Raw genomic sequence first — 14,967 nt, 5'->3', positions numbered from 1 at the left:
AAATGGCAACCATAGCATATTGTGTACGTCGTGCAATTCTGACAATCGTTTGACGCTACATATACACTCATATAGTCAATATGTAATTGTCATACTCTTAAAATACAATGCAGATGGAACCAAAAACAACTGCAAACTGACTGCCTACACACATGGGCAGGTATCTTTTGGCAAGAAAACATTCACAGCAGTAGCCATAATCTACCACACAGGCGATACAACCACTGCAGGCCCCTATACCGCATACATTAGAAAGCAATGGTCATGGATCAGAATGCAATGATGCTTCCATCATTCCAAAGCAGAGATTACCTGCAATTCTTGCAAATGCCTACTTAATCTTCTTGAAGCCAAAATCTAGTCATTGATGTACAAACCTGCTATACCCTACTCCCCAGCACCCTTCAGTACCTTCGTAATTGCCCAAAAAAAGAATTACCTTCCACAATGTGGACCTAAGGCAACTTAGCATACAGCAAGTATTCAAGAAATGCATTACAGTGTGTGTTGGACAATTCTATCACCAATTAACCCAATGACTACACTCAGACAACCAATATGTGTACACAAATGACAGTTGCATAATTTTCCACATGATACTTAAAAGGGAAAGTAGTAATAATGAGGGTTCAAAACTATCTTCAGTAACCTTTGAAACCACCAAGTACGCAAATGAGTCACTGCTTCTCTAAGAATATGCATACAAATGCTATACATATGGAACTATCACTACGTAAACCCATAGTGGTACACCACCACTTCAGAATGTACACAGATGTGAAAATAGCAACAGGAAAGCACAAGCTTGTAAAGATACCCTATACGAATAGGACATTGTAAACAGTTAGAATACGCCACCTGGTATCTTAACTGCAACCAGAATACTACAATGCTATTTGCAGCATTGCAACAAACCAACTCAGCCTTCAACAACCACTGTGCTACAAACATATCCTCAAACACTTCCAAAGTATGAGCAGTTACAGTACGCCACAGGTACGTAACTACCGTCACAATTCTGCAGTATCACAGTACAATACTATAATACTTGGAAAACACCAGAAGCAACCAAACGCATAAAGAAACAGTGGTACAAAAAGGAAGCAAGTAAACATTTACAAAACGCCAACTACTATACAACGCCACCCATCCTGCCAGAAATCGTAAACCATTACATTTCCTCCTACTTCAAGAGAACACCTTAAAAATTGCTATAACCACTGCAAACGTTACCGTAATTCATTGTGCACCATAGCAACAAAGACTTTTGAACGTTTCTTTTTAATCCAGCATGGATTCTTTTTTCCCACAGACCCAATGATTATGCAAAGAAACACAGGAACTGCACACATTGCACAGTACACTGGTTCAAAGCATAGTACTTATGAAGTACTAGTTATGAGGGTCCACAAAGTGAATAAATATATGCAATGCTGTAGACTGCAAAGTAACGAAATACCTGCTCTAACATGTTCTGTTCTCTTTTCCCACAGATAATGCAGCTACGATTACTACAAATTTCACATTCCATACACAACAAACAGCACAGGCCCTCCCCAATCCAAACAGTAATTATGAAATTATTGTTATCATACTTCTCTACAATGTCCACATTGCAATGTGTGCACTGATTTCTGCAATGCACATAGCAATGCCACAATTTGCAGTGTACACCTATATTACACTACACAGCTTGTGTCTGCGCCCTACGTGCTTCACTACACCCTGTACAATGTACGGGCCCCAGCCATGCACTCAATATTGCTGACACCTACCGCTGCACTGTACAACTATGCATACAAACATCTACCCACGTACCAGAAACCCCACACATAACACAGCCACCTGCCTCTTAGCCATTGCCTGGCATTTCTTCCACACAATAGGTATGCTGTTTCCTACGTACAGTGTTCACCTAAGCCTATAATAAGTGGACACGCTGAATACACAACCGTACAGTAACCCACCCGATAATCTGCACAATCACAACAATGCAAACTGAACAATGCATCCATATGTTTTACTTAACTGTCCTAACTGCTGCAACATTTGCCTTCTCACATTCCACTAGCACTGTTTAGGGCATTAGGTCATCTTTATTGTTATGTACACCATTTCAAAAAAAGGTATACTACCCAGATTTCACAGTCTGCCATCGTCCACCGTTGCCTCGTTTATGTATGTTGCCATCTGTGCATTCAGTGCAGTGTGTGTTTGGCACCATCATCTCTCCTTATACGTCGTACTAACTTCACCGTAATGACACTATCAACATTCGGAAATGCATGGTACAATCAAAACACGTTGCCGCCTGTATCCTTTTTTTTCCCAGCATCCTCTCCGGAAAGCGAAACTTAGCATATCTCTCCTTCAACAGGACAAATGCTCATTGTAAAACAGCCTTGAGTGGGAAGCATGATTAGCTCCAAGGGCAGACATTGTATGGAATTGTAGAAAAAAAGGAAAGATAACTTACAGTGCAGTTGCTCTGCCCATGTGCCCCAAAGGTAGACTGCAACGATTCAATACGCTGTACATTGCAATTTGCCGTCCACCCAATTCCGGCATTGAATTTGCCGAAGTTATGTAAGTACAACTTTACATCACATGTGTATTAGGATTCAAATGTATTGGGCTGCAGTTCTATATGCATAATTAAGAATTTACTTTACCGCACACTTTCTCTGTGTGCATTGTACGGAGGTTTGTGACAGCAGTAATCACGTGCCGTTACAGTGCCATGTCTCCACCATTCCCCGTACATTGCAAATGTGATTGTACTTCATTTTCTTGCCATTCTTCCCCAGCCCCTGAAAGGGAACTCAATTTGTGCAGTGAAACAGCTCACCTTACGCAGTGCTACATTCCCTGTTATGCCCTTACCATGCCCTTTCAAACAATTACCAGTTCTCCGCACCCACATTGTATTGAAAGTAATAACGGCCAGAGGTGCACGCAGCAGTCAACCGGCACACAAACATCGACAGGTCATATTTCAATGTTGCATTTGTTAGCAAAACAGCTCCTGCATTCTCCTGCAATCCGAGGGGAACCCATGAGGGTTCTTTTTTTTACTTTTTTACTTTCGACACACACACAGACATTTTGCTGTGGGTCTAACAACACTTGCTAGCACTGTCATTCTTTATAAATGAGAAACACATGAAAGGAGCGTCTGGTGGCAACGTTTCAAAGACGTTTTGCTTGTGTGGAGCCGTACAAGGACAGTATTACCTACAAAGCAGAGAGCAAGACTGTGGGCTAACATATGATGCTACTCAATAACACACAGAACAAAGTACTTGAGGCAGCCACCTATTACGACATCCTTCCTGCAAACTCTTGTACTGTACGCTGCCACTAATAACGGCTACCTCCATCTATTCTTATTCCTGTTTCTTCTCAGATACCTTGCATCTTACTGCACTTGCCACCCTTCCACATTCCAACAGACGGGTGGTGGCCCAAGCATAGCAAGATTACCATAAGCAATGTGTTTTCTGTCGTTGATATCTGGGCCAACCGATATGGGCCTGTATGTCCATTTGCGGTTCCGGCAATACGAACCAACCTGCAAATGTTTATGATGTAAGGCATCACAGAGGCAACAGCTGCTACCTTGTCTACCTTGCAAATAAAATGCATTCTTCCACACAGCCCACCAAGGACCATAAATGTATCCTTTTGCCACTTTGCCAGACGACAAAAGAAGTACAGAAGTGCACAGAAGGCATTGCACACTGGATTTTGTTTGCCAAATAAAAGAGCAGTGATTGCAGCCACCTTACACGTTCTCGTGATCATTCTGTAGAAAAATAAAGCTCTTGCAACAATTCACAGTGTTGTTTGTAAAGTATAGGAATGTTCTGAAATCGTATGCTCTGTGTGCGCATGTCTGCTTTTGTTTATGTTGTTCCTTTCTGGAGCTAGGTACTCACATGACAGAGTGTGCTACGCTTGGCACGCACGTTACGAAAGTACCTGGAGTGCACGCCATGTGCAACGACTCTCCACAACTAAAGTCAGCTATGCCAGTGACTGTTGCGATGGTGTATCGAAACCACACATATAGGTAATGGAAGCGATGCACACATTAGAATTGCGCACAATAGGAATGCCAAACCGTGTCCGTTGGCCATTTCAAAAAGTATGCAAAAGAAATCTAACAGTCTGATTGCCTGCCGTCCTGTATATAGCGAGTCTTGACGGGCATAGATGGTTTTGTCCAGTACAAATGTATGTGGGTCGGCCTGTACATTATCCATACTTTAAATGTGTGATGCTTAGTAACTCGTGTCATGTTGAAAATCTTTCTTCACTCTCAAAGCACAGGGTATTATCCAAACCATACCAAACAGAAATGGTGGCATGTCAGTCAGTGAATGGCAACAAATCCAATGACGCACATCCGATGGCACTGGAGGCCACCTATGGTGGTGTACCAACTGCTAAATGTCTTCCACAACCATTCTGTAATGTGATCACCCACAGGAGAGATGCATACTTCCAAGAGTATACGCTGGAGTTACAGATCAGTATAGGAACGGACTCAAACAAGGCAACAGTCTGAAACCTACTTCCAACCAGTGGCCAGACTGTCAGTTCCAAGGGCCCTAGCCATGCACACAAGGCAGTAGGGTCTTGCCACTCCCAACACAACATAGTACACCGAATGGAAATATCCTGATATCACCTGCAATACTCTCCCCATCCCAATGGGCTCTGAAGGTAGTCGCCTGCGCAGCTACCCGACAATTAATTATATGTAAGCAGCTGCGTAAATGGTCCATATCACAAAAGTGTGATGGTAAAAAAATGCTTTCATGTCCCAATGTCTTACTACACTCCCTGAAGCAAGGCTCTGTTCACTGCCACACCATTACAAAGGCAAATAGTGGCATGTCTCGCCAGTGCTGCTGTAGGAAGTCTAACATGTTATCCACAATGATTCTGCAAACAAAGGTATGGTTGTGATAACTTATCCAAATGAGCTATGGCAAAGGTAATGCAATCGTTATACATGTGTGTGCAGTACACATACCAATAGCACAGTGGTCCCATACATGGCCGCATTGCATTGCAGGGGTTGTGCCCAAGGCCTATGCCTACGGCCTCCACCCATGCACCCAAGAACCTAGTCCTTTGGCACACCCACTACAAGGCAATAGAGCCATGCATGGGAACATGTGGCCGCAAGGCTTTCCTGACTAGAGGTACGTATGGGTATAGTAACGGACCCAAACAAGACAACATTCTGAAACCTACTTCCAACCAGTGGCCAGACTGTTAGGTCCAAGGGTCCTAGCCATGCACACAAGGCAGTAGAGGCTTTGCAAGCACAACACAACATAGTAAACCGACTGGCAATATCCTCATATTGTCTCCAATGCACTCCCCACCCCCCATGGAGTCTGCCTGCACTCACCAACAAAATGATAGTCGCCTGTACAGCTACCCGTCAATGAAGTATATGTGAGTAGCTGTGTAAATGGTCCATATCGCAAACCTGTCATGGAAAAAAATATCCTTTCATTTGGCAATGTCTTACAGCCCTCCCTAAAGCAAGGCTGTGCCCAAGCCCTAGCCTCATGGGTACATGCAGAGGCATAAGGCCTCCGCCCATGCACCCAAAAGCCTAGGCCTTGCCCACAACCACTACAAGGCTATGGAGGCATGCATGGGAACATGTTGCCACGTGCCATACTTGACAAACGTATCACAGCCACCGACACCTCTACCCATCGCCACAACACAATGAGAACCCACAAAGTCAACATAACCACAGGCACCTGTAGCCGACAGCACAACACATTCTCAATGTCTTTGCATTATCTGCATTGCAGTCCCCATTCCCAATGGAGCGTCCATGCAATCGCCACAGAAGGTAGTCGCCGGATGAGCTACCTGCAAATTGCCTCATTGCTCTCCCATGCATGGCGACATTGCATTGCAGGGGTGGCGCCCAAGCCCTAGGCTCTTGGGTACAAATGGTCCATATCGCAAAAGTGTGATGGTAAAAAAATCCTTTCATGTGACAATGTCTTTCTGCGCTCCCTGAAGCAAGGCTGTGCCCAAGCCCTAGCCTCTTGGGTACATGCGGAGGCCTATGGCTTCCACCCATTCACCCAAAAGCCTAGGCCTTGCCCACAACCACTACAAGGCTATGGAGGCATGCATGGGAACATGTCGCCACATACCATACTTGACAAACGTACCACAGCCACCGACACCCCTACCCACCACCACTACACAATGTGAACCCACAAAGTCAAGATACCCACCGGCACCCCTAGCCCACAGCACAACCCATTCTCAATTTCTTTGTATCATCTGTAATGCAGTCCCCATTCCGAAGGGAACGTCCATGCAGTCGCCACGGAAGGTAGTCGCCTGATGAGCTAGCCGCAAATTGCCTCACCGCTCTCCCATGCATGGAGGCATTGCATTGCAGTGGTGGTGCCCAAGCCCTAGGCTCTTGGGTACAAGCCCTGCCCATGCACCCAAAAGCCTAGGCCTTGCCTACAACCACTAGAAGGCAATGGAGGCATGGCTGGGTACATTTGGCCACGTACCACACTTGCCAAATGTACCACTGCCAACGACACCCCTATCCACCGCCACAACACAATGGAAGCCCACAAACACAACATAAGCACCGACACCCCTAGCCAACAGCACAACACATTGGGGGTCATTACGACCCAGGCGCTAATTGCGCCAACTTTACCACCATGGTGTAAACTACGTTTACACCATGGTGGATGGCGGATTTACCGCCCCATTCCAAGGTGAGTGGGGCGGTAAATCCCCATTTCCCATTTTCCCTTCCCCATTCCCATTTTTGCCCCATATGGCATAATGGGAGTGGGGAAGGCGCTAATTACGCCACCGTAAATTACGGTGGCGTAATTAGCATCATGGCAGGTTAGCGCCATGGATTTTAACGGCTGCTAAGAGCAGCCGTTAAAATCAGAATAGGCGTTAAGGGTTAACGACGGCATTAACCCTTAACGCCTGGGTCGTAATGAGGCCCATTGTCATTTTCTTTGCATCATCTGCAATGCAGCCCCCATTCCCAATGGAGTGTCCATGCAGTCGCCACAGAAGGTTGTCGCCTGAGGAGCTACCCACAAATTGCCTCATTGCTCGCATACACCCCTCGCACACCACTGACTTCTTTGACCTAAACAACTATATCATATTTTCTGCTTTTCACTCCCCCAAACTTTCCCTTTCTTCTTTCACCCACCGATCCTGAAAAACATGTTTTGCAACCCCTTGCTGCGCTGCAAAATCACTGCAGTGCTCGCGTACACCACTCGCACACCACCGTCTTCTTCGACCTAAACAAATATATCATATTTTCCGCTTTTTACTCCCCCAAACTTTTCATCCCCTCTTTCACCCACCCAATCCAGCAAATCATGTTTTGCAACCCCTTCCGGCGCAGCACTATCCTCCGATACGCCATGGCGGCGTTTCACAAAAATGTTGATGCACAGCACGCTTCCCTCCAGCCAACCACCGGCCGTGTCCAATATTCGCTGACATGACAGCATACTGCAAGCCAATGAGACCTTTGTCAGCTGAGCGAACAGGGAAATGGGTCCGCAGAGCCAGATATCACTAATTTTTTTAGACGTACATTTTAGTTCTCTGCAACAAAAGTACTGGTTGGATTTCCACCAAACACACAAAAGCACGCTTTCGGAACCAAGCCCCCACTCCTGCCGCAAATTTGGTTAAGATCCGCCCAGCCGTTTGGGTTGTAGCCGTGCGCAAAGTTTTTGTCCATTCAGTCTACGGAAAAAAAAATCTTTTGGCGACCACTATAACTTGCCCTCCCCCCTGCACGAAACCTCACCAAACCTGCCGAAAAAATTAAAAGCGGGTCATATACCTTTCTTGCAAAGTTTGGTGAGGATTCCTCCACGGGGAGCAAAGTTATAAGCCGCCCAAAAGGTGGTCTTCCTATGGGTTTAGCAACTTAACCATAACTACACGGCCACTAACGCGGGCCGTCGAAGGCACTCACTCAAAGGTGTAGCTGTAGCATTTTGTAAGTCTTTGAATAGCTGATCCTGTAGCAAAAAAAGGGAAAGATCTTAATTTCTGATATAGTGTAGGCAAGGTATTTCTGACTGACTTGTGCTGCCAGTCTGTAAGCAGTGAGAAGAGCAGTGGCCTAGCCAGGTTGCCAGAAGCTAGAATCTTTGGAACCACAAATCACGCAAATTAAATATATTAATTCCCACACTCTTTATTAGCTGCCTAGAGCTACACATGGCCTAGAGAATATTCTCTTTACCAATTTGATGTGACTCCCTGGCCCATAGGACCCACTGTGATGAATCTGATGGTGTCATCACTCTTTCCCAGGGGTGGCCTCTCCCCAGGCCAGGGGACGGCAGCTGCTACCTGATCCTGGGGGTGGCTATTGGAGGGAGGATCATGTGGGGGGAGACAACCTCCAGGAGAGTAGCCGGTGTGAGAAACCTGAGGGTATTCTCTCAAGTAGACCTCGAGAATCACTTATTTAGGTGGCTGGGGAAGGGCTGGCGCTCTGAGATCCCAACTCTGGGGTCGGGGTGGGGGGGAGAAAATAAATCACAAGCACAACTAAATTGACTTTGGAAATCACTGTATTGTATCAGAAAGAATATATATCTTTGGGCAAAGCATGAATCAACGGCACAATACCACTAGCTACACTTTGACTGTTGGAGCTTTAGGGTAATACCTCTCAGTGCAGGGGATGCAGCTAGCCAACCCAGAAAATAAAACGGCTATAGCGCACCAGTAAAAGGTTATACCGTAACAAACTTAATTCCAATTTTAAGGTGGTGTCCTGGCTTATATAGCTTCACTGTGCTAATTGGGCGTACAGAACCTGGCCATGCTGTGCTAATTAGAAATACGGGAATCCCATTTTACTGTGCTAGCTCATACTAATGCAATCTAGTCTTACTGTCCTACCTGCTGTAATGGAATCTGGCACTCCTGTGGTAACAGTTTTAATGGAGTCTGGCACTGCTGTGCTAATTGGGCATTAAGGAATGTAGCACTGCTCTGTGTACTTGGTCTGTTGATTCTGTCCTTACTTTGGTTACTGGGAGTATTAGAATATATGTGTAATATGCTAAATCAGCCTATGTAACAAACCGTTTCTGTTCTAAGTGGGCATCCTCAAATCTAGCCGTACTTTATGGATTGACTATGACTGCCAATTCCTTGAGTACCGGAGCAGTGCATGGCTATTTAAATGCAGGTGTGTGTATCTGCACCTTTGGTGGCCAATCATGGAACTAGTGTGGGATCCTGGGCTTTTGATGGCAGAATTTACTATATGACACCACTATTTGCCCTAGGGTGTGATTACCTGAGCATATCATCGTACTACTTGACAAGATGTCTTATTTCCTGAGCACATGATGGCAAAACCTGACAAATGGTACAAGCACATGGTCATATGATTCAATACTTTTGTCAATGCATGCTTATCAAGTGTTTTGAGGCAGGCACTTTTAGATTAACAAGTTACTATCAAATAAAAAAGCAAATATGTCTTTAGTTCGTGATAACTTTGGAATTAGAACAGTTTAACAGTGTTTTGGGCAGCTCATCCTCTGTTATATCACAAAAGTGCTGCAATCACTACAATTTTGACAGCATATCTTGTCTTTTAAACCGCTGGCCACACACCTTTCCTCACATGCACTCTGCAGGCATGTACGTTCAAGAACCCTATGTGCAGATGACACTGATCTCTTCTCGGAGGAACTTGTTTTCATAAAGTAATTATGAAGCAGATTCCTTTGGCCTCCTCCATATTTTCATTTGAAGTTGTACCTTGTCGAAGCAGACCCTTCCGGAAAGCAGATGGTGCTCAGAGGATGTTGGTTCCTCATAAAGCTTATCAATCCTCATACCAGCAGGCACAGGGTGGATGACAGGTCCTCATAATAAACTTTCTGACCCTTTCAGGTGGTCAGTTGATATTGGGCCTTCATGACAAATATCCCCCCCAACATTTGTCGGTATCTGAAGTGTAAAAGGTTCTAAGACTGCTCCTGATGACTGCTGTTATTCAGAGAGCCCTCTTAAAGCATGTTGTGATCTCTGCAGGTATTCATACAGTCCCTGTCAAGCATGTCCTTTCCCATATCTGCATCTAACTGGTGGATTGTGAGGCTTTATAAAAGACAGCCTTTCTTTCTTGTGCAGATGTTAGAAAAAACTCTTCTTAATAAATCTAGGTCACCTTGTCTCCTGCGGGAATTATTTAGGATCAGGGTCCTTATGACCTTAACAGTGGCCAGGCACAAGGGATGAGAAAAAGACACACGCTCGCTGGCAGCTAAAGCTCAGGCATTGGGAAAAAGACCAGATTGAGAGGGATCTGCAAACCTGTGGAAGGCTGCATCTCAGGCACTGGAGGTGTCCAGGCCAAGAGAGAGATCCAAGGAAGGTGATAAGTACTTCAACCACTGACCAGGATTCATGGGGGGTGCGTTAAAATAATACAGCCTGAGAATAATTCTAAGAACGTGGGAATACTTTCTGGTGTGGAAAAAGCTAATGATAAGGCCCTACTGGGAGGTCCTGCAACTGTAGAACAAGATTATCTATATCTGACATACCCTAAAGCAAGGTGTGAGAAGAACCTGCAGAGAGGTGAAGATTAGAAGCGAGCTCTGTGCTATAATTTAGAGACTTTAAATCTCTCAGTCTGTAAGTTTGATCCAAGAAGATAAATGGGTGCTGTACCCCTAAGACAGTACATTAGATCCTAACCAGATCACAGGCTCCATAGTTAGACCTCTGCACCACTGGTATGAGTTATACTGCTCATCAGTCTCTTAGCTCTTTTTCTCATACTTTGTGACTGGTTTCTCCCAGGTTGTTGCTCTTTCCTAAGGAATACCTTTATGTTTTTTACTCTTTTATAGGATGGCTGATTATTTTGATTATATAATTTGCCCTAAGTTAGATGGATCCACCTTCTCTCTTGACGCCTGGTCAGCGATTGTATATTCCATGTTTCTAATCTTCTTCTGCATAGTGTTTCCTCTAGTCTAATAAGTGATTCCCATCGTCGCTGATTATTAGCTTGCTGCATGCAATTATGTTTAATCAGAGGCTATGCTGCAGTAACCGTAGGCATAAATAGTCGCACTGCCATTTTGAAATCAGGTTGAACTTGTGGATCCGTCGCACTGACATTTTGAAATCAGGTTGAACTTGTGGATCCAGCACTCTTCTCTGCAGAGGGAGCCAGAGGCTTCTCAATGCGTGCAGGCCAGCTCCCAAATGTTCTTGTCATTCCAAAGTGTTCTCCCCTCTGCTGTGGGAGTGGGCATGGGAGGATAATCAACATTCTGACTAACATGTGTGGTGTCTGCCACCCGCTACCGCAGTACTGTAACTCCTCTATATCCTTGCTAGAAAGCGTTTTGGGATGCTTCTGCCTTTGGATACATTTGTGGTCACAACTTACATCATTAGAGTATCTGAGAGGTGGATGGGGAAAATAGTGTCATACCATACTCAGTCAGCAAAGTGGCGAGTGAAGGTTAGACTGAGTGTTCTCTATTTTCCCATGTTTTTAATATAGGGACATAGACACTACTTTACCTATGTCTCTAGGGAACATGATTGCCACAGACACATGGAGGGGCTCTGAGCAATTCCCCATATTTCCATGTAGCTCTTCACTCTGCTAGTGGGCACCTCTTGTCCCCAGAGACCCCCTCCTTGCTCCTAAAGGGGGTGTAACATTGTGTGTCTTTGTCAGACTAGCTAAAACACCTTCATCTTCGTTTTGGCTTATTTCTCCCACAAGTTCCTGTATTCTTCTTTGGCATTGGCTAGTTTATTTCACTTTCTTCTAGATTCTTCTTTTGTATTGGCTGATTTCTCTCATATTGTCCTATATTCTTCTTTGGAATTGGCTGGCTTCTCTCACTTTCTTTCACATTCTTCTTTGGTATTGGCCAGCTTCTCTCACTTTCTCCTATATTCTTCTTTTGTATGGGCTTATTTCACTCGTCTGATGGTAAAGCTGATGATGGATATTATTCTGGTCACTGAATTTTACAGAAATTGAGTTTTAACAATACCTTATTTTCATATTTAACAACCACAAATGGTTAGGATGTGGGCACGTTATTTGTAGCTATTTTTTTCCTAGTGCTGATTTTGAAAAAGGAACTATTGTGTGCAGTTTCACATTATGAGCTTACAGTACATCAGATGTTGTTTTAATATTTTGGGGAGTGGCTGAAATGCAATTTTAATATTATAAATGTAAATGTCCACTGCTGGTGTTATTGGGTATTCAATAGTGCTTTCTAAAAAGCACATTTTTCTTTGCCCGAGATGCAAAGGCTGGGAGTCTGTCAGCAGTGCTGGGAGGCTTCAGAGGCAAACTGGCCTATTGGTAAAACAAGGGATTGCCCAACAGGGTAAAGGTCAGTAAGGTTGGGACAGAGCCAAACAAATGTCAAATCCTTGCCTGTTACTGTCAAGAAGGCTCCTGATGTCCCCTCCAGGTCTGTCTGCCTCTGTAAGGCATGCACTAAGTTGCAAAACATGCAATTTTGGCCTTCTGCACAAATCATCAAGGTTAAATGTATGCATGAATCACTATCGCTTTTCATCCCTAATGCCAAGAAATGTGAGTAACCTCAAACAGACTTTATCCAAGAAATCCTGGCCAACACTTTTCATATTTAACAATATCCATGACTACCACCCAATGGGCAACTTTATGTATGCCGACAAGAAGATGAAAACCCATGGATGTAGGAAGTAAGCAAAGGGAGGTGGACAGGCGTGATTTACAAAGGGACCATCTAAAGTAAAATTGAATTTCCATAGTAACAGATTTTCTGACATTAGATTGTGCGATGATAGTTAATTTATTGTAAATGCCACTTCTTCACCAAGTTAACCTTGCTGCATGGGGGAATCTGCAGGTATCAGGTAATGGTTGGGATGAATCAGAAGAAGCTTGGACATTTTGCTCTTTGACCATTGTATCAAAATGTGACCTGATTCTCTTCTCTCTTTTCATATAGGAGTGGAAGTGGGGGCCACAACCAAATGTCTCACCCCTCAGTCGGTCTTCCTGTATGAAATGGACTGTGAGACCAACAGCGTCCGACTTTCTGGAATTAATGGCTGTTATCTTGCTAGGGTGAGTACATTCCTAGCATAAGGTTGAGTACTAAGGATAGGAAAAAAGAACTAGCAGCAGGTACTTCTCATACATGGCGAGTGATAGCTGGCCCCGTTTCAAATGCTCAGCCCCTTAGCCAAGCACTGAAATGATCATAGCAGTTATGGAAAAATACCCTGTGCTTGCCCCGTAATCCCCTATGTGGATCTTAGTTGAACATTTCACATTTCTAAGTGCCATGAATATTCTGTTTCAGAGGTAAAGAAAGGGCTAGACAGGCAAGAGAAGAAAGCAGTTATAGATGAATGGCATGACAAGTTTATGGAAACAGATATGTTAAAACAGATTTCTAATTTTTACATCATATGTATTTGAGTTGAGAAATGTTGTTCTGACTTTTCTTATCAAATTAAAATTGGCAGCGCTGTCAGTTGAGCGTCTCATAGTCTTTGCTTTCTAAATAACTAATTGCGTATATCCAGCTTGGACAGTTAGTAAGTAACTTTTTTCCATACAACTCTGACAGTGATGCAATTAATTCAATCGATTGATAGAGTCTTCCACTATCAAGGTCCGCTATAAGTCTGGCAATCAAAGACAGAACGCTTGCTCCAAAGTTGCTTAAATGTATTCTAACAAATAAACAAATAAATGCATAAATAAATAACAATACCAATAATAATAATAATAATATGTAAGTTGCTAAATCCTAAATAACAATGCCCCCTTGAAGAAAGGATATCATTATTTAATAATGCACATCTTGGATTTGCCAAGTGTTAACATAAGGTCATTACTATATGGGAAGAGGTGTGATACAGGGTCTAAGAAGACGGGTAGACAACAACAAATATTAGAACAAGGTTAGTGTTAAGCTCCTAACATTTTAGTTCTATGTCATAGGCTTTCCTCATAATTATATAAGGAGATTTAGAAAGCGGGCATACCTGCCAAATTGCAGCGGCCTGTAACTATTTAGCGACTTGCCGTGATATCTTTTTTCAATGTCATGTCATGTTTAATGGCCATTAGGTCTTGTTCTGCATTTCTACCTGCATACCAGTGATAGCTTATCCTCCTATTCAACATCCAGCTGTGGACAGACATGGCTGACACAGCTGGTGTAGTTAACTTTCCACCATTAAAGTAAATGCATCCCCACTTTTCTGCACTGCTATATTATTCTGGTGTGAAACTCCAATGATAAAACTAAACTTCTGCTCTTACGTGTCTGCCAGTAGAGCCTCCTTCAAAAGACAGCCATAAATTGACTTCCTGGGCATTCTTAAGCATATTGCGGCAATTAGCAAAATAGTAACAGACCACTAACATTTCAGAAATGCTCAGACTCTTCATTTACTTATATGGATATTTTATTTGAAAAAAAAACATGTACTATCACTTCACGAGGACCTAGAGCATAGTTTTGGAGCTTAACATTAGCTTTGTTCTACCTCTGTTGTTGTTGTCTTCTAGCTGGGCTGATTCTATTGAAAGCAGAATGCAGAAAAGGACAAGATTTCAAGTCAATGAGATATCCTATCAGTCAGCTAAATAGTTACGAACCACAGAAATTTGGCAGGTATGTCTGAACTTTTAATTTACTTATAAATAATCAAAATCATGTGAGGTAGAGAAAAGATGTTAGGAGCGTACTACTAGTCTTGTTTAATGTCCGTTGTTGTCTTCTAGCCCACAAGATGCAATTAAATACATAGCTCTCCCTATCTCACGTTCTGCAACACTTGTGTATGGTCGCAATACAAATAAAAATAAATAAATAAAAT

General features: G+C 43.5%; 1 protein-coding gene across 1 annotated transcript in view; it reads left to right on the top strand.

The window, feature by feature from the left end:
* The window catches only part of FSCN3 (fascin actin-bundling protein 3), a 476,374-nt gene that overhangs the window by 115,164 nt on the left and 346,243 nt on the right, over positions 1 to 14,967 (top strand). Inside the window, exon 3 of the mRNA XM_069629566.1 lies at positions 13,080 to 13,198. Coding sequence (XP_069485667.1) covers positions 13,080 to 13,198 — 119 coding nt within the window. The remainder of the gene's footprint in view (positions 1 to 13,079; positions 13,199 to 14,967) is intronic.

The sequence above is a fragment of the Ambystoma mexicanum genome, chromosome 12 (assembly GCF_040938575.1).
Source record: "Ambystoma mexicanum isolate Mex_15411 chromosome 12, UKY_AmexF1_1, whole genome shotgun sequence".
NCBI lineage: Eukaryota > Metazoa > Chordata > Amphibia > Caudata > Ambystomatidae > Ambystoma > Ambystoma mexicanum.
This window is presented reverse-complemented; position numbering and strand designations above follow the sequence as displayed.